Raw genomic sequence first — 21437 nt, forward strand, 5'->3', positions numbered from 1 at the left:
GTTTTATTACTGACGAGATATACGCACACATACAAAGGGATATGTTGCATACAAAGATATACAGGACACATCAGCAAACCGTGCCACTCAAGAATTGTACTCCTTTGTTGTACAAGATATACATTTGGCTTACACACGGGGAAGAATTTTTTATGCATATGGCATACCTCGACTATTTCACAAGTTGTTTAGTTCTTATTTCAAAACAGAACCCTTGAAAACAGAACCACCCATGTTGTCTGAGTCTATTGTTATTCATTCGTTTCACACTGTTAACTTGCCCAACTTGTTTTTTATGCAAGTTATGGTTCTAAAACTCCCTATTGTTGAAACAATTACAGTACTGTTCTCGTACATACAGATCAGTCCCACCTGCAGCCAGGCCAATGCAACTTGCCAATTGTAGAATCATACTTAACTGAGTTTCACTGTGAGCCGGTCATTCTGATTTTGATGAGTAGTGAACCTGCAATATCTGTCAAGTGAGCCTGAGCCCGTGAGTCTGAGCAATCCCCGATTCCAGAAGTATCAGCTAAGCCTATATATGATTCCAGGTTTCTGAGTCAGCATGTATGAGTCAGATTTTTGTGAGTCCGAGTGAGGCTGGCTGGGTCTGATTACTAGCGAGTTTGAATCTGAGCAAGGAAGATTGTGTCTGGTCTTTGTGAATCCATGCCTGAGTGAGCCATAAGCTAAAAATATATTTTGTGAGTGAATCTGAGTCAGTTCTGTTTGGTTTGCCAACCAATGCTCTCCAGTACACTTGTGTACACCATTCAATCCCAATGCAACAAGTTTGTATAAACCACCATGAACAAAACCCCAGACATGAACTTTTGGTGGTAGCTGTGGTTGTTATTCATTAACACATTTAAGATGCTAACAAATTGCTCTAATGTATCCACAATTTTAGGTGTCAATATCATCTGCATACGCCAACACTTTAAACCTCCAAGGACAGTGAAACCATGAATATTGTGACCAAAGAATGCCCAAGCTTCAAATAAATTGTAATAAGCAGCACAGACACAGAGTGGCTTTGCCTCACAGAAGAGTGGCTCTGAGGGAGAACCATTAAGTGAGTCCAAAAATGACTGTAACAAATCTTCGGTGAAGTGGAACCAGACCAACATATAGAAAGGTAGACAAAAATGGGTAGTAAACAAAGCCAAATGCTAGTGTGAGGTCAACTTGAAGCTACATCAACTGTCAATAAGAGTTGGAGCAAGAACCAAGAAATGCTTGAGTACACCCATGCCTGATAAGGCAAACCTAGGACTGATGTTACAAATTAAAATCTGTTGTCTGCAATGCTACGATGCCACACAAGAAAAAGTATACTGCACAGGAAAATGGAACAGTGGTATTGTTTATGTTTATCAATGTTAGGGTGAAACATGACACACACCTCGTCATGCTGTTACAATGACAAATGACGTCATCTACTATACTATAGATTTGATTGATTGATGTGTAGTTTTTTATTGGCACAAGGGCCAGATATGGCCAAAGAGCGCCATGCATGTAGTGATGAGTAGTCAATGGTTTGTCAATAAATGAAGAAATGAGTTAAGAATGGAGGATAAATGTGGCTGTAAAGGGGCCTAAAATCAATCGCAGTAAAATATTTGAAATATAAGTATACCAAAATGATTGCAATGATTTGTGATGTGCACTATGATCAGAAAATATTTGCGATGAAGAATACTTAGCATGACGTGCAGGTGACAGCAGCACTAGTACCTCACACAGGAGCAAGGGCTGGTAGGCACGTGCTTACAAATATGCTTGTATTGCAGCTGCAGCCTCCAGGAGGAGGTCGTGCTACAATTATCTGGGCTTTTAAGATGTCGGTTCTGGCGAAAAATTTCAATACTGTGGTGCTGATGATGCTGCTACAGGCAGGTTTAGCCTGGCACACTACGCCCGCAAATGCTCTGCCTGAGGGTCTCTTTCTGCATCAAATATGTTGGCATGAGTCTAGCAGCCCAATCTCTCACAGAAAAGTGAAACACTTCCTTACGCACTATCCACAGTCCTCCCACAAAGACTAACTGTTCCACATATTTCTGGACTAAACAGGCAAAATAATGTATTCAAACACTGCGTTAAACTGCATCCACCATGCCTCTATGTTAAAAAATTTGAGCGCAAATAGGCCAGCGGTTCAGATGTCAGAGTTGTACACCTTCCTATGAGAGCAACATTTAGTGCACCCTCGTAATTTTTGCATAACATAGCAGAAGCGTCGACTTGCAAGTCAGTCAGCATTACAGGGACAGACGTGTTTCTTTTATAATCATGAAAAAAAATTTCGCAGACTAACTATAGTTGATGTCTTCAACTATATAACTATAGTTATATATAGTTCCATATATAACTATAGTTGATGTCTTCTGAATGTACAGATGTCTACATAATATGAAGCATTCATGCATTGTAGAGAACAGTTGTATGAATTATGTTTTGCAGTAAACGGTTATGTAGGGATTATTTGCTGTAGTGTTCATATGAAATAAGACAAAATATTTCTAATGGCAAGGTAAAAGTTTGAAAGCAAGCTTGAACCCAGTGGGACATGCCCAGTTCACCCTGTGGCACATAATTTTAGACTGCACTATCACTGGGATTGGCCCACTTAAACCTGCCCGCAAGGAAGTGGCTGCACTCGGAGAATTATTTGCGTTAAATGATTTTGCAATTATCGCTGCTCTGTAGGTGCTCAAATTTCACACAAGGATCACATTTTATGATCCGAATCATTAATTGCCTGGTTTGTCAAGAAAAAATTGTGAATTTGCATTTCTCTGTATTCCTTACAGTGAATGATGTTTAAAACATGGCAGCTATTCGTGCAGCAACATCAAACCGGTTTTGTGGAAAAACCAGTTATCCGGTTATTCTATTCACTGGTTATTTGAATTTGAAAACCGGATAACCAGAGTGATCAGTTATTTGGTTGGCTATTCGGTTAATAACATCCAGGTATTTGGATAGCAGGATATTTGTTCTTCTGTACTTGCGCCGAAATTACCTCTCTTTCTCTTTTGTATTCTTATATTTGTAGTTATTTTTTCAATCACTCATGTAAAGCCAATATCTGCTCTTGTTAACCTCCTTACCTTTCCTTTTTGAAACACCAAATATTCATCACCGAATATTCGAATATCCGGCTAAGCGGTTTTTTAAACTGGACATCCTGAATATTCGTTTCTTGAAATCCGGATCACCAGTTTTCGAGACCAGATTCACTTCCCTCCAGTTAAACCAGATAGCCGGTATGACAGATATTTGCAAGCTATGTCACTTCCGGCAACTGCAGTACAGCTATGCATGGCCTTTGGAATTGGTTTCCATTAACTGCTCGGCGCCACACCCGAGAGGCACAGAGGAAAGCAAAGAAACGAGGCAAGTGTCATACTGAACAATTTGGAGAACCATAAAAGACAATCTTGTTGCAAAATTTTAGCAAGAACACCAGCAGCAGTAAGTGCAAAAGTCTTTTTCTACGATTTTAAGAGAAACACGCATGTCCCTGTATGTGATGGAGCCCAGTGGTGCTATGGGCAAGCATATATATCCATGCACAAAACATTGCAGATGCTTTTTGTCAGGCTCTTCTCTGCATTCCTCAGTGCACCTAACAAAAATATAAAGACTACACCATTTCCAAACCCAACTCTGAGCTGAAGGAGCATGCAAGGAATGCGTCAATAAACGTTACACCAACTCCACCATGTGGCACTTTCATTTATTGGCGGTGTTCCAGAATGGAAGTGGAAGGTGATAAGGAACACAAATGTAAAGAGGCTTCTGTACTTGCACAAGGACATGCTTGGTAGACATATGTACTATCACCTATCTTGCCACTTTTCTCCAGCATAAACACCGACTGACTTGCCAGTCAATGCTTCTTTAGTATTAAAAATAGCATGGGTGTACAATACATGCAGAAAGGCTTAAAGAATTAATGTTAGCTCACAAGCTGTGTCAATCTGCATTGAAACACTGCTAGTCTCTGTTCAGGCAGAGAGCATCTGTGAGTCACTGATTGCATTTATATATTGATAAACACCTAGGTCGGTGTTTTTATTATGTTATACATTACTGAAGAAGTGCAAAATGGAGTAACTAGCCACTGCGAGGTTAAAACATGATGCTTTGGTTTTGTAAAAGTCAGTATGGCATTATTGGCACACAGGATATATTTGAATGAATTGGTCTTAACATTCCTGTGTGGTCCACTAACCATAACTCGTTTTACATAACGGATCTGCTTCTGGCCAATACTGTGACGTGAACAGAGTTTTGTTCATGCAGTCCAAGATCCAATAGCACTGTCAGCAGACATTCCTCGTATCGGTGTACTGGCTGCTTTCTTATACTAGTTCAAGTTGTTCTTCAAAGAAGAACCGGTGAAGAGATCGGCTAACATAATGCGCACCCGATTGCAAAAATAGTTAATGCCAGCCAGTCACTGCCAGCAGCAGCTGGATGGTGTTTACTCTTTCACAATAGGGTTTATGTAAGGAGGCTACAGAGTGCAGCAGTGTGGGTATTGTTATCAGAGACGACACCAAGGCCTTCTGAATGTACTGCAGTTCTGAGGGAACGGTAAGAGTGCTTGTAACAGAAGGTAGTGCAAAGGAGACACAATCACATGGGAAGGTATGAAGAGCAAGTGTTAAACTCGCACAGTTTATTCACTGGCATGGGCCGCTAAATATGCAGGGTGTACATGGAACAAACAGAACATGCGTGAAAACAGGACTATCACAACAGTATCTACATGTGCACATCAAGAAATGCTTTCCCTATATTGTACAGGTTGATGGGTGGATCACTGACACAATCAGCTGTGCATTTGTGTTTATACTTTTACTGAGAATCTTTATCTCAACAAGTTGGGGATCGCAAATGCACGTGTTACAGTGCTCAGCTAAATTAGTTTTTTTCCTTGCTCTTTATATTCTGGAAATATTCCCTCGCCCTATCATTAATGCAATGTCCAGTTTGTACTATGTCGACCTTTCCGCAAGTAACAGGAATTTGGTTTATCACACCAATGGCACAATTCACCATCCGGTGCAACAATCAGCGCCCATAAGGCAATACCCTTGGCCGCTTCACCACTGTTGGCTTTTGCCAATTTCAAGTCCTTAAGGTTTTGCAGCAGGAATTCAGTTACAACAATCACAGAGCGAGAAAAACCAGCTTCTACGGGCCTACCAATCTGAGTACACAAGTTATCGCTCATCTTCTGACCACACAACTTTTTGAGAGCCGACTCGAGGCACATCGTGGCAATAGCATGTTTTACAAGTTTGGTATGCACCGATTCATACAACAGCAAACCTTTCTTTGCGCTTGGTTAGTAACACTAGCAAACATGATCTGTGGCAAAGTCAAGTTAATATAATTATGTTGCTGCCACTGGGCATGGCAGCACTACCAGCATAAAGACCACAATTCACCCATTCGCCTACATTGTGCAGGTGGGGAAACGATATGGTACATGCATTCGCACGAGCAATGCATTTTTGGCAGTGCTGGCATGCTCGCGGTCATTTTGCTTTGTGATTGTGACGCCATTGTATCTGGGGGGCCTGCTCTTGCCTTGGAGAGGACACTGAAACCAAACCAGGACCAGACCTTGTGCAGGTCGCTGGGGAACTCAAGGTAATTGCAGCAGATATCAAGGGCATTAAGGAAAAGCGACTAGTTGATATAGAAACCAAATTGGACGCGTTAACAATAATGGAGAGAAAACTTGATGCTTGGGAAAATCAGGTTATTAGTATGAATCGCATGATTGAAACACTTGAAAAAAGAATTGACGACATAGAGAATCGTAGTAGGAGGTCAAATTTGATTGCCTATGGCATTCTTGAAGTTGAAGGGGAAACTAATGAGGTACTGGTAGATACAGTTAAGCGAAAAATTGTCCAGCACATGCTTGGTTTGGAAGCAGTAACTACTGGACGCATCCACCGCTTAGGCAAAGCTTGAAGAAACAAGGCAAGGCCTGTTATATTTAAGCTGGTAAACTCGCTACAAAAAAAAAAAAAAAAAAAAGATATCTTAAAGAGAGGTTAGAAATTGAAAAATACAGGCTGGTCTATAGGGGAGGACTTTTCACGAAAAGTGCAAGAAATCAGAAAGAAGCTTTGGGATAGCACGAAAGGAAACCGCGAGAAACATGAGAAAGTGTTCCTCGCGTTCCATAAACTGTACATCAGCAATCGGCCATACGCCTGGTGTGACAAAAAGAACGATAAAGTGCCATTACAAAAAAAACTACAAAGGGATAGGCAGGCTAGTGAGTCACAGCAACGTGCATTAAAATAACTAACACTCATGAATATAAATGTCAGGAGTATGAAGATATTTTACTTGACCACGATTCTGACATGACTGATACATGGCCCACATCTGCATACATAGCCAGTAAGTCGCACCGTCAAACTACTCAGTGATTAGAAAAGACTGATCAAGTTGAGGCCCCCCCCCAGGGCATGACCCTACTAAGAAAAGAATGCCTTCCTTTTGTGTTCCTGCCAAAAGGTTGAGGATGCTGAAGCAGTATTGTGCAAGATTGTGTGCAATGGTAATCCAATTATCACCGGATGTATTTACCAGAGTCCATCCACATTTCATGAGCGCACAGAAGCCCTTCAGGAAATCATGCAGCAACATGCGCGTAACTCTCGAGCCATCCTCATGGGAGACTTTAACCTTCCAGACTTTAACTGGGCTACAATGCATCATTTGCCTTGAATGTGCTAGCTGACCTCACGCTTAACTTCAACCTTCAATAGGTTGTATTGTAGCCTACATGCATACAAGGTTCCACAGCAAATATTCTAGGCTTGATATTTCTTAGCATTCATTTTTCTGCAAGTCACAGCCAGGCTCATATTACTGAGGGTACATCAGATCGCCCAATACCACTATGTCTGCTACCATTACATAGCACATTAAAAACATTATCACCTGAAGCAAAAATGCCTAACTCTGCAAAAGCTGTTGACTGTAACATATCGCCCTATCTTGTGTACGAGTTACCGCTTTCTGAAATGGCTTTAGAAGCATCTACAACTGTTAACACTCTATGGCTCTATTTTAAAAGCATTGTACTTCATTGCATCAATAACTTCATACCTCTTAAGTGTAAACGACCCAGGTCAGATAACCAATGGATAACTCGAGAAGTCATCCACGCGAAATGACAAGTTAAAAGATTACACAGTACAATTAAAACTAGTGCTCGTGACCCAACGAACAATTCAAAACTAGTTATTGCTGTGGAAGACTTGAAAGAAAATAAAAGACAAGTGCTAAACAATACTTTAAGGTACCCCTTCCAAACTTTCTTACCAGCAATGCACAAAGATTCTGGAGATATTTTCACGTGAGCACGTCCTCTGCGCCCAAGCCCTCGCCAGAAGAAAACATCACTAGAGCAAAGTAATTTAACTATTCCTTTCACTCGGTATTTAAGGAAGATGATGGCTTTTTACCCCCCCCCCCCCCCCCCTCTGAACGCCTACTAATGCAACTATTGATCTTGGACATCACTGACGCCATAATTCTTAACCTTCTCCTAAAGCTAGATACCAAAATGGCTAACAGGCCTGGTGACATTCCTAAAATTTTCCTCAAAAGTTATGCGGAATTGTGTAGCCCGCACCTCGGCCTGATCTTTCAGATATCACTAATTTCCTAGAAACAATACACTACCCATCACCTAATCAACATGGTTTTCACAGCGGTTTTTCAACCATTACTCAGCTCACTGCAGTAGTAGGTGCAAATGAAATAAAATAATTGGCAGATGTCAGTTAACATGACAAAACCCCCATGACCGTCTCAAGAAGAAAAGAACCCACTCACTATACTTACCTTATTAATGACCAACCCCTACCAAAAGTAAGGGCACACAAATATTTAGGTATTACATTAACATCTGATTTGAAATGGGACACTCTCATCACTGCACTGCACAAACTGTTCTAGTACTTTAAACGATGCCCAAGACTATCACCTCTGTCCACCAAACTCCTAGGCTACACGACCTTCGCGAGACTTGTTCTAGAGTACGAAGTCGAAAATACAGTATGGTTTCCGCATTTGAAGACAAACATTAAAATACTAGAAAATGTTCAACGTAAGGCTGTTAGGCTTATTCACAACAAATACAAACGTATTGATTCCCCTACTAAGTTGCTGGTTGCCTTTGGCCTTCAGACTTTAGAAGCGAGAGCGAGACAGGCCCAATATTTGTTTTTCAAATTCTTCATAATAGTTATCAAATTTACCAGTCTAAATGTGTCACTTATTCACAGTCACGTGAAAGCTAACATAAGTATCTGCATACATTGGTAGAATATTCCCATGAGGTCGACACATTTAAACACTTACTTTTTCCATCTGCAATATGGAAATGGAACCAATTAGATCGCGATATAACAAGCACTAACCCTCTGTCTGAGCTCTGTACGAATATAGAAGCATTAACTTTAAATTGACAACCAGCATACTTAAGCATTTCAACATGCTGACTGCCACATCATGAAGGATTTTTTAATCACTTGACTGCCTTTCTTTTCTTTCCTTGTATTTTTTTTTCTTTTGCATGTATGTTAAATTTTATTGTATGCTTCTTTGTTTTATGTTCAAATTAAGTATACTACTACTCAGCGAACATTTTTCAGTCATGTACGTTATTGTACAAAGTGTTGCACATCACACGTGCAAATGTGTTGAATATGTATGTTGCAATTGCACATGCTTATGTATATATGTGTATACTTATATAGATATATTCTCATGTTTATTGTACGATGTATGCTCAATATGCTCACCTGTTATGCTCTCGATCGAGAGCGGCAGTATTGTAAATAAAATATGTAAAGAAATACCTAAGAATTGCAGCTTATTATGAGCGGGTGCCCCATGCGTAAAAGTCAGTCCTTTCCAATGTTCATTGTGTGTGCACGGAAATAGGACGAGAAGCATACGTCACTTTCATCGTGTAAAAACAGCAAGCAACATTGTGCCAGCGACGGAACGGCAACTTCAGTTGCCATAGAAACATACAGAGCAGAAGTTTGGCACCATTATCAAAACCAGTTTGCGTGACATGCGCACAATTTCTGGTATAATCGCCCACAGAGCATTTCTGCTCTGCTGCAGATTGTATAATAACCCAGAAAAAATTTTTCCTCCCCACTGACCGATTTGGGTTGATAAAGTTCCAAGTGCTTGCTCCACGATTTCAGCAGCCACTCCAGATCAACCAGTGAAAACACCATTCAAAATTTCACTTGAAGCTAAACATTCCAACTGTCTGGTTGGAGAACCTGTCTGGTTGGGGAAATTTATTAGGACTTTGAGAATGACTCCAACCAAATAAGGGAAAACACAGGACTAATGCACAGAGCAAATGATACACGACACTGACTGTCAAGTTTTATTCCGTGTAGCATGTTGAAGTCTTTACAAGTGGAGCTGCGCAACAACCCAGATGATCACATTTTTATCAATGAATCTGAACATTTTCTAGTAGAGGAATGTTGCTTTGCTTATTAAGCTGCACCAAAAAGGCACTCAGATGGCATTGGATTTTGTGTCTGCTGGCTTGAAGTGCAGCACGCATGGGCATTTTCAACTTGAACAGCTCAGTCTGTTGGTCCCTTACTCCCTGCTGAGCAAGCAAAGCGAGGGCCCAATGCTTGCCTGAGGCCCCAACCAATTAAAGTATTAACAGGAAATTAATAGATCAATTTCCCAACCGTATGTACAAGACACTGCTATCAATGCATTAAACTCGTTGAAATTCAGCGAAGTGTGTCATTTCCTCTGCCTCCATTTTCCATGCTGTAAAGCGAATTATGCCACATCAACAAGCCCAGTATCTACCCGCATTCACAATAATTTCACTGTTAGTGCTCAAAAGAACATATGCGATTGCTTTTTTCCCTAAATGGATTCCTGCTTGAAACAAGTGTTGGAATTCAGACCTTACCACCTTAAAGCAGGGGAAACAATTAGTGTTGTGGTCAAGTAGTTAAAACAGCACAATTACATGTTGCAGCCATAATGTTTAAGTAAGACGGTACAATAATTTTTTACCTCACCAAATAGGAAATAACGAAATGCAGATATCTAGCCACTAAATTTACAGCCTTAGATTTTTCATATGTTACAAGGCAGTGTCATAGGTGAATAAGCACAGAAGACAGATGGGAACAAGCATCACTCACCACTTGCTTCCATTCATATTTATTCAGTGTGCACACATGACCTACCTGGCCAATTAGGATAAATCATGAAATTGTGCACTTTGATAGTTCACCTGGTTGAAAGCCGGACAAGCTAGTTTCTAGCCCTTCCAGTGGCAAGTGTGGATGATGTAAGAGTGAAGCTTTATTATTTACAAGTATAGGCAATGGCATAAGTTAAGGCAGTCCCGTCTTACTCATTTTCAACCCTTTTGCTGAGCGCCTAGCGTTTCTCCGCTCAACCATGTGCGCCTTCACTTTCTCTTCCCTGTCTCGCTCAACTTTTGTTTTCCTCAACTCAAACGTCATCATCTTATTCCCACCGGCACCCACTGCTGCACCTGTGCTATTTCTGTCCAATCTCTGAGCAAGCGTCAGCTTCTGCGCTGCCTTCTGCTGCTTTTTCACAGTGTCTACATTTTCCCCTCTTCCACAAAGGACTCCATGGAGTTCAACGCCACTCTTCAGTTCGTACATCTTAGGACCCTCTGCTGTCGATTTTGCTTCGTGCTTCATCATCCGGTGTTGTTTCTTGACTTCTTTGGTCCATGTTCTGTCATCGTCTGAGCTCTCCTCTTCACTTGAGCTGCCATTCTGTTCGACTGGATTGAGCAAGTCCATGATGCCATTGCCTTGCAGCTCGGCTTCATCCACTTTTTTCTTTTGCCGTTTTTCCAGACTCTTCACGAGTGGGTTCAACAATCTGTATTCCTCACTGGCAGGGTCAACTTCAAAGTCTGGGTTTTCAAATATTGCTTTGAACCGCGTGTCCTCCAAGAGGGCCGTCTTTGGAGCCTTCTTAGCCTTCTTTGAAGTTGCCGTAGCCTCGGCTGCAGCTGCTTCTTGAAGTTTCTTTGCCAGTTCCTTGTTGACTGTTGGCAATTTGAGCTTGCTCTCGACACGATTCTTCCTTGCTGCCTCAACTGTGTCTCTGATCTTTTTCTTGCGGTACTCATCGTATGCAAAGGGTTGCACCAGTGCTTTTGCCTTGTGGTAAAGCCTCATGTCCAGGAAGTAGCCGTGCATGTATGCTCGGAGCAGGTTTGTGCCCACAAGGTGGCCCAAGCCCAGATTCTCCAGCTCCCTCTGTGTGACAAATTTGTAGTCGTCATACACAGTGTCCTGGTGCGTCTCCTCCAGCTCCTCTGTCAGGTTGTCCAGGAAAGAGCACCAGCGTGGCGCGGGCCCGAGGCTCGGGATGTAGTATGACAGCACCTTCTTGTCTTCATTCGCCAGAAAAAACAACCCAGAGTTTCCCACAAGGCACAGGTCGTTCAAGTCGACACCTGGTGTGACTGAGGTGAACGCCTTTCCCGAAGTCCGGTCCCACAGCTTAAGCACCTTCGAGTCCATGCTCATCACAACATCGGCGTCAGAGTGGAAGGCGATCTTCTTGACGGGTAAGCCGTACAGGTGGTCCTTCACAAGCAATGGCTTGTCGGACCGAATGTCAAACAGCAAGATCTGACCTGTTGCAGTGCCGACGCCGAGTGTCAAGGCGTCCTTGAATGTCAGCGCGGTCACCGATGGCATTCCCTCAACTTCCGTGTCCAAGGTGACACTGTTGAGAGCACATTCGAGGGTTCCCACTCGCGACCTCGATCTGGGATCGAACGCTTCAACTTTGCCTTCTTGGGTCCCCAGGCAAACGAGATTGTGGTAACTGTTGACGCGACACACGTTGACAGCCGCCGCCTCGGTCATGATTGGGTTCATGAAACGACCTTGGTCCAAGCTGAGCCTGTACACTTCAGGTCCGTCGCAGCCGAAGTACAGCTCGCAAGCGGCGGGCAGGTAGGCCATGTCACGGCCAAACTTGGGAATTCTGATCCTGTGATAGCGCCCGTACGCGGCGTGGAACTCTACGTAACGGTCACAGTGAAGGAACACCATCTTTGTGTAGTCATCGCTCAGTATGTCGAAGGTGACAACATCGGAGTCGAAGCAACGCTCGAACTTCATGGACAGCTGCGACACTTCGTAGCAGCGAACGCGTGGCTTGTACGTACCAGTTGCCATTACGTACTGGCCGTCGCGCGATATGGCAACATTGGTACTCACGATTGGCATTTCGAAGTCCTGGATGAGTTCGATGCGGTGCCGGATCTCCGCGTTCTTCTTGGCCAGCATGCGCTTCTTGCGGTCCGATAGCCATTCTGGCAGGGATCGACCCGCGCTAAGGTTGTAAATCTTTACGTCGTTTGTGCTTGACACTTGCATCTCGGACGCCTTTTGCGACTGTACTGAGACAATTGCAACGTTTTAACTGTCAAACGACAATGAAAATTGCGCTTCTATCCGATGAAAACCGCATGAGAGAAAACGAAAAGCTCCACCACATTGTGGCCTGGATTGGCTAGGATGCGAGTGGCTTGGCTCGTTCTCTTGATGATGATGATTTAATGGCATCCCCTTTTAAACGGGGCGGTGACAAATAAGTCACCTAGCTTGCTTGATTTAATCAGGTCATACTTCAGTCAAGTTGGTCTTTATTCTATGCTTCAGTTTCACAGGCACTGGCCGGCGTGGCCGCAGCAGCTGTCACTGGAACTACCGGCGCTGCAGTCGCGCCTTTCGTCACGCGCCGCATGGTCCGCGGAGTCTGCTCCTGCTGCGATGCGTCCTTTGCCCCTAACTGGCCTGTACCGCTTGTCCGTCGGTAAATGTAGTTTAGCTACAGTGCTTAGAATATATACACACTCCGAGTTTAGTGACTTCATTGTGCCTGTGTATCTGTGTCTGTGTTTTGCGGTCGCGTCTCTCATCATGCACGGTGCTTCGTCTGCCGTACGATTGCCGCGACGTGTTGTTTTAAACTCCCTACCTTGTACTGCTTGCTCGTCAGTGAATGTAGTTTGCCGCATCAAAATGTTATACGAAGAATGACGCGGAAAAAAAAATTACCCTGTACCGACCTCGAAGCTGAAGCTGTATTGCACAAATAAGCGGTCATTGTTTTCCAAGAAACTTTTCGAAATTAGAAGCCCTACTCAGTTTTTTTTTTTTTTCTTTCTTTTTTTTTTTCCCCCGCTCTTCTGGTAGCTTATTCAACGTGTAATAAAGACGACGAGCGCTTGTGTAGAATGCCGTATTAGGAGCGAATTGCTTTTTACAATCACTCAAGGATATAAAAAGATTTAGGTTCGCTGTGATCAACAAGAAGAACCGACGAACAAAATTGGCAACGAACATCGACGTTTTTTTCCGGCGGGTTGCGTGCCCGTGCTCTGTAAACGATGGTCTTATTGGGTTTTTTTTTTTTTTCTTCTTCTTCTTCTCTTGCATGCGCATGACAATATAAAACTTGGTTAGGCATGTGAAGGTTTACAAATCATCTCAACCAAATGTAGGCACTCGTAGATAGTGTCTCTACATAATTTCCCTAGCCTGACCGGGGTGTTCCAGAATAAATCGCCGGAAACAGGATTAACTGAAATGAGTGCCGAATAAAATTTTTATTCTGTATGCATAATAACGGCGACTAACTCGGGATCGTATTAATCGGCCTGATATCTCTGCAAAGAGGCTTATGGGGGTCGAGAAACGTGTACATTACAGGCTTTTTTTTCACCAGGTATTGCCCACAAATGTTTCTGGTGTCGCTCTTTTGAGGGTTGTGTTCGGAGGCTTGCTCGAATGAAGTTGCCTCTGTAGATGGACATAACGTTCACACACTTGTGTAAATACTGTGCACTATACTGTTTGTAGTGCACGTCATATAATCTAACATGTCGCCGTTGTACTTTGGCTTGATGTTTTATGCACAACCGTGCTTAACTTTCTAGCCATCTGCTTCTCTAATGATTATATCAATTATGCTTTTGAGGGTAGTATAGCCGCTAGAAACAGCATTTTGTGTATCTTGTAGCTTTTTAGCAGCAAATTAGGTGCAATACTCTTCAAGGACAAGTTTCTATAGCTCAAAGAATGTCCGCCTACGTCAAAACTTGTTGTTGCTGGGCTAGTCGGTTCATGTCATACCCATATGGTCTAAGGTATGACATGAAAGCCCAGCAACAAGTTTTATTAGACTGCATTTCTTCTACAGTGGGCCCTTTAAATTGGTGCTCCCCTTGACCCCGTCCCTCCTTCATTATCTGCGCTAAGCGACCATATGGTCTAAGGTAAGCCCACCTAAGAGTTGCCTCATATGTAAAATGATACACATAGCGCTGGTGTGTGGAGTCGCAATCAATAAATTCAAGCTTTCAGAGTATACAGAAGGCAAAGTCGCGGACGTGAGCTTGTTGATCACAGTCAGTAGCGCATATTTCGAAGGCAAGCACAACAATATTCCAAGCATAATTGGTTTGAACCTGAAGCACATCACTCAGTCTCTGCCGAAGTGCCCGTCGACACTCGAGCACCTTCTCTTGGTGAACTTCGTTTTTGCATCACATTTATTGGCTTAGAGATGCATTCATGAAGACCGGGAAAAATTATGTCGAGGAATAGCGCCGGGAACCAGCATCCATATTTCCCGGGAGGAATCATAATATATCTTTGTTTTCAAGAATATCCATCGTCCTCCTCAACATGATGTTCGCACACTCCGGACTTCTCTGTGAGGCATTGTTCCTTTCAGCATAGCATGTGTTTCCGTATATGAAACCCTCTGCCGTCATCGCGGTGCAAATAAAAATAGCACCAGCATCAGTATTCACCTGGCCGCTGGAGCAGCCGTGGGCAAAGCAGGACAGCGTACGAAACTTCTTCCTGTTATGAGATGCTGAAACGCTTCTGTATGAAAGTTTTCACCGGGGAAGACTGCTCCACATCACACAACACCAACTGACGACAGTATACTGACAGACGGTAGAGCACCACCGAAAATAATGCAGAACTGAAACCAGAAGTGACGAAAGACACAATTGCAGCACCACCAGTTGTCGCGCGGCCACCACTTCAGCCATCTCCCAAGCGGAGTTGTGAAAGTGAAGTATGTCTAAGATCGTTGGTGCCTAGCACCCACCCATCCTTCCATTATCTCAACAGAACATGCTCCGCATGGTGTACTTGGCCACCACTTGCTTGTGGCAGAAAAAAGAAAGTGAAAAAAATTGCGGGGTTTTACATGCCAAAACCACAATATGATTATGAAGCACCAGCTACGGATTAATTTAGACCACCTGGGGTTCCCTAACTGCACCCAATACACGGTACACAGGCTTTTTTTTTTTTTTTTTTTCGCCCCCAACAGCTGCCGTAGCGCTACGGTGGGTTGAATGGCAACATGGCGGTTTCCTTGTGCTTGCCAATTTCAATGCATGGGCGCTATGGCGAGTTTTTCCTCTAGAGTTTGTTATGTTAGACAGTTTTAGTTTAACGTTACCGGGATAAGGGAAACAGCGTTACCGCTCCGCAAACGAACTTTGCAGAAAGCAAGTTTTAGTATGGCGTGACGGTGTAGTTTACGTGCGGGCCACTATTAGATTACGCTTTAAATTTCGCATACATAGTGTCCCTAAGTGATTCTATCTATTCGGCAAGTTTTGCATATGCGCCCGAAAAGTGCAAGCAGCACTATGAAAGCTGGGAGTGCGTTGCATGAACCACCCACCTCTCCTTCATGTTGGAGCAGGCAGATTGCCTGACTGCAATAAAAGGTAATGCTAAGATTGCTCGCACGGACAGCAGTAAATGTTCATTATCCAATTCACATTGTGTGAAACATTGAGACCTAAAGCACATTTCACACTCGCTATCACTGTTGTTGCTTTTCACTTAAAGCAAATCTGGATTTTTGAAAATTTACAAAGTCTTGTGCAAACTGTCTTTGCTTTGCTACACTGTTTTATATGTTGCTGAGCTGCACAAAGATGAACATGTTTAAGAAGAAACGGTGCACCAGACTCATTCTTAAGAGTAAGCACTTATACAGGCAGACTCAACATGCTTTCACAACACACAATAAATGATAGACTGCACAAGTGTTTCCAATTACTTCCTTCAGTACCTGAGCTGCCACTACTCGGCCATGATATTGCAGTTTGGCTTCTAACACTTTCATGTGATCAAAAGAACATGTGGCACCTGTTAGCTGCAAATTGGTCCAACTTGGCAACATTTTGGGGATGCAGATTCCAGAGTGCACCATCAAATGGACAGTTTTGTGCTGCCAGCTTTGTCCAAAGTGACAAATCAAATTCTTGATTCTAAGGGCCGAAATTATGCTGTGAATATAGGCACACCGCGGTGGTGGACTCGAGATAAGTTTTCACCAGTGGTGTTCTTCAACGTACACCCAATGCACGTTACTCCTTTTAAGCATCCATCATCATGCTGCTGGAATCAAACCTCAGTAGCGCAACACCACAGCTACCTGTCTGAAGCGACAATGCATGCTAGACCATAACAGTGACGCTCACAGCACCACTGTTGGGTTTGCACTCGCAGCCAAAGACTTGCCTTTGCAGAAACCTTGTGGCATGATCACATTGGCAAAACTGTTCCAAGAAAGGTCCATCAAGCATGTGGCATAAAAGTGCAGTTACAGCAGTCAACCACCTTAACTGTTCACACAGCAACCAAGAGATTTCATGATAAGAGTAATGAGTGCCAGAATAATAGCAATAATTCATCACCAAGTACGGCCAACACCAACAACAGGGCCTTTGATAGCATCTTTTCGCTGAAGGCCATGATGGAACCCCCCCCTACCAGTAACATTACATGTTGTCTACTTTCAATAATGTGGCACACAAGGTGCTTTCCTGTCTCACCTGCGTGTATAACAGGAAATAATATCCGCATGGCCTTATTCATAGAAATGATGAGAGAGATCCTTATCAGGCAACAGTGCAGTACCTTCGGACGGCAGCGATATGCAGAATAAAAGCGGTTGCTTGCAAGCAGTGTGGTTGTCCCCAAGAAATTACCTGGCTCTGTCAAGCAGTACGATGCAAACTTCTCCATTGTGCACAACTCGGGAAGCCACTTCAACTTCTGATCATGATTCCCAAATGCATCAATCATCCACAGGGCCATGCTGAAAAAGAGTGCCAAGTTAATGCACACAGGAAACTGTTGCCTTGCCTTCGAGAGCATTTGCTCGCACCACTGTCATTTTCCATCTTCTGCTGCAACTTGTATAAGCAATTGTGATTTTACAATAACTAGACAGTGCTAACTGTGCTGCACGAGTGTACTGCCTGCTGTTGCCGATGAAATATACCAGTGCCGACACAAAATTTGTGTCATGGGTGCCAAGAACCCTGCCCAAACTGCCAAACTGTGCAGCAGCCCAATCGTCACTGATTAGTGCATTAGTTCCTAGCCTCACATTGCTTCAGTAGCATGAGCTCAATCGACAGTGGTGTCGGTAGACACAAGTTTTGTATTAGCCTCTAGCTCCGCTATAATGTGCATCAGTGCCAACGTCTCTCTGGCCATGCAGCTATCCAGCCCTCTTCCTTTTACACAGCAAGGACTTGCTGTAAAGTTGCTTTGGCATTGGTTCAATGGTGTTTTGGCCTTAGTGTGCCAACTGACGCCAAGCGTGCTGCACTTAGAAGAAGCAACATGCAATAATAAATGCAGTCCATGCACTGCCTACACCAGCAATTGTGTTGTTCAGCAGGCATTACACACTGCTATGACCGCAGCACGACCCCGTAGTTCACATATTGGTGTGTGCAGTCATGTAGGAACGCATACTCTGCAACTTAATCTGTGCCGCAGCAAGTGCATATCACATTTGGCTAAAAATGCGAGGCTACCCTTTGCACAAACACAACAGCATTTACAGGTTTATGCAGCAGTCCAAAGACCTGCACGTACACGATGTGATGTGCCTTTATGTACGTCGCCATATGAAGACAACAGACAATGAGGCCACGGAATCAGAGGTTTTAAAATAAAATTTTCAATCAGTTTATATCCTGATTAAAGGGAAATGGTAATGAAAGTAGAAGGAAAGGAACCTTGCCGTGTGTTGGAGCCCAACGCACAAGCTCCAAATAATGAGTACAATGCTTGACCAGTTGAGCACTCCCTCCATTCACTTTCTTGGGTAATTGTTTACATCCATTACCCATAGCCCTGGGAGTGCTAGCCAATGCCACTCGCAACCATGGCAGTAGGTGCGGAACACCCTTTCAACTGCAGGTGCCACATAGTACATAATGCATGCATGACCTTGAAAAGATGTTAAAAAGCTGTTAATCCCTCCTACGCTTTCCTTGGCTTACACTGCCTGTTGGCATAATATTGTTGTTGGTAAAAATCAAGACCCTGTGCTTCCCCGACCCTTTTCATCTAGGTAGGGGTCCCCTGTCTTCTCACTTTTCTGCTCCCTGCTGTTTCAATAAGGGTCAGTTTGTTGTACATGATTTAGCCACACACAAAGGACACAATGCACTCAGTGTCTTCCCTTTGTGGCACTGGTCCTTCCCTTAACGCAGGTTATGAAAGGGAAAAATTGTCATCCACCTGAATGTTGCATGAAGCTACAAAGTTTCTCACAAAGAAAACCTTGCAGTTTTCTTTTCTTCAACTGCAAGGTTTCCTTTCTGAGAATGCGTTTCCTTTGAAGCTTTGTGCTGCACTCAAATGGATGAGAATGCTTTCCCTTTTTTCCTCCACCTTGTGTGCTTCCGCAGAACTGTCTGCCTTAATGCAGCTTGCTCAGCTTCGTTACTTTATTTCATCATCAGCTTATTTATGTAAGCTGCAGGATGAAGGCTTCTACTTCTGCTGTAAGCTGCTGCTCATGACTTGATAATGTCTACAGTATGTGCTCTGACCCATTTTTACTTTTCTGTAAGTTTTCTTCTCATGATCAGGGTGCCCTCTGTCTATTAGCCTGGATAAACATACCTTTGCACAGATTAATTCTAGGGGCTCTCGTTTTCCTGCCAGGCTATTGAACATTACCTTGGTCCTCTATGCATGTTAAGCGTCAGACCTGCTATTACACTTTTGTCACCTAAGGTTCTAAAATATTTGTTGCAAGTGATTTCCATCTAGCTGACCTGAACAATTTCTGGACAAGGGTTTTAAACTGAGCTTGCTAGTACGTGTTACGTGACTTCTTGGATACTGTGCGAAGAACTAGACTACACTAGACAAACATGAGCGCAGTCAGAGGTGCTTTTCAAAAGCATGCAAATCGAAGGCAGTCCTTGAAGAACCTGGCCAGCTTCTAGGCTTCTGATTGTAAAACACAGCAACTACTCGGGCATTGCCCCTGAGAAGAGACTATGGATCCCACAAGCAACCCTCTGGCAGAACAAAATTGCTGACTGAGTAAAAGTACAAGTGTGCTTTGACTATGTCATCTGCAAACCACCCACTGCTGAGATATACACTGTTGATCTCTACTTTTAATTGTTCCCCATCTAACAGCTTGAATACCTCTTCTGAGCATGCAGTGAATAACACTGAAGGTATTGTCTCCTTGCCTGACCCCTTTCATAGACAGACAGACAAAGAACTCTAATGAAGGTCCTGAGAAGCTCCGTTGCCCCCTCTCAGGGAGGCGACGAAGCCGTGGGCCGCGTCGGGACGGGGAGACCAAGCTCCAGCGCCGCATCGTGGGCTTTCTGGACACCCCTTTCATCATCAGAATCTTTCCGCTTTTCTTGTGAAGGCTTAGGGTAGCTGTGAAACCTTTATTGATATTTGCCAAGATACTGAGGTACGCTTCCTGCCCTTCTTGATTATGCAATGCCTACATGGCTGCTGGTATCTCTAGCAAATCAAGTGCCATTTCGAAATCTATGAAAGCCATATAAAGAGCTTGGTTGCACTCTGCAAATTTTTCAATTACCTGATTGATGAAATGCGAGTGCAATTACATGACTGATGACATGTGAATGATTCATACTTAAATACTTTTTCCCGAAGCCAACCTGTGCTCTGGGTTGACTGAAGTCAAGTGTTGCCCTGATTTTATTGGAAATTACTTTAGTGAAAGCAGCTACCAAATAATGCAGGCAAGATAATAGGCCTAGAATTTTTCTACTCTTAATGTTTTCCTTCTTATGGATTAGTATAATGTTGGCATTCTTCCAAGTCTCCGGTACACTTGAGGTTTTGAGGCATTACAAATGAAGGGTCGCAAGTGTTCCGAGTATGATATCCTCGCTGTTACTTTATTTACTTGGGCAAATTTCACTCTGCAAGAAGCTGACCTGGCCAGCATGTGTCGCAGCTGCTTCCCATTACAACGTAACATTTAGACAGGCACCTAAGCTTTGACATGAGTGCTTGAGGCAATACTGACAGCAGAGCAATATCAGCGCATGCAAGTTACGGGCTGGTTAAAATAATGGCACAATCAACAAACTAAAGAGGGGAAAGAGTTTGGTAAATGTCTGCAACTAAGGCATGTCAACATTAACAAATCAATCATCAAACTAAGCAAGAAGAACAGGGGGTGCGCTGGTGCATACAAAATAAAGATCTAATTGCAGAGCCCAACACAAAGGAATTGCTCATAACAAAGTCAAAGGTAGCATACTTGTGGATGCTGATGTAAGCGGTGGTACTGACACAGCCTCTCGCAAGGGCTTCAAATATCACCGAGGCATCAAGACGGCTGAGCCCAGACCCTCCATATTCGTCTGAAATGTAAATAGCCCCAAAGCCAAGCCCAGCTGCTTTCCTCATTGCATCCACAGGGAAGTGTTCCTGCGGAAGTAGACACAGAGTTAGCAACACGGTCCGACAGTTACGGCAGCATTACGACGTTTGAAACAAACTTGGCTATCAGAATGTTACCACTGCTCTAAGAAATGAAACAGATTCGCCTACAAATGTCAGTATTTTGTCTAGTCAGATTTTTGTCTTCTGGAAGGTTTCCTTTGCTGACTTTTGAGTGGAAAACTATACTGCACTGACCATACACCATCATGGTAATTACTAGATACTACTGGCAATAAACTATACTCATGGAGTGAAATGCATCAATTTAAGAATAACTAATGCACATACTTTCATTCCTGCCTTCTTCAGTTTGTGCGACCTCGGCATAATTTTGGCTCGTACACATAGATCAAAGTATGCATTATCTATAATGACCAGATTCGTAGCAACATGACACTCTTGAATAATTGCGCATATGGAGTGTACTACATTAAAGATTCCCAGTTGCATATCATTCCATGAGTATTGTACTATGTTTCATATAAGCAATCACACCGCATCTGCAGA

The 21437-nt window shown here is 43.2% G+C and overlaps 2 protein-coding genes across 3 annotated transcripts in view; both read right to left on the reverse strand.

Moving 5' to 3' along the window:
- LOC119464420 (isobutyryl-CoA dehydrogenase, mitochondrial-like) overlaps nt 1-21437 on the reverse strand; it is a 70764-nt gene that overhangs the window by 47347 nt on the left and 1980 nt on the right. For both annotated transcript variants that reach the window (XM_037725379.2, XM_037725380.2), the window contains exons 3-4: nt 20746-20915; nt 17162-17271 (exon numbers count right to left, since the gene is read on the reverse strand). In XM_037725379.2, the coding sequence (XP_037581307.1) occupies nt 17162-17271; nt 20746-20915 (280 nt within the window). The remainder of the gene's footprint in view (nt 1-17161; nt 17272-20745; nt 20916-21437) is intronic.
- On the reverse strand, nt 10235-12653 carry LOC119464419 (nucleolar protein 10-like). Its single transcript, XM_037725378.2, has one exon. It carries the CDS (start codon nt 12501-12503, stop codon nt 10461-10463), a length of 2043 nt encoding a protein of 680 aa, XP_037581306.1. The 5' UTR covers nt 12504-12653; the 3' UTR covers nt 10235-10460.

This window comes from Dermacentor silvarum, chromosome 9 (assembly GCF_013339745.2).
Source record: "Dermacentor silvarum isolate Dsil-2018 chromosome 9, BIME_Dsil_1.4, whole genome shotgun sequence".
In the NCBI taxonomy this organism is placed as follows: Eukaryota; Metazoa; Arthropoda; class Arachnida; order Ixodida; family Ixodidae; genus Dermacentor; species Dermacentor silvarum.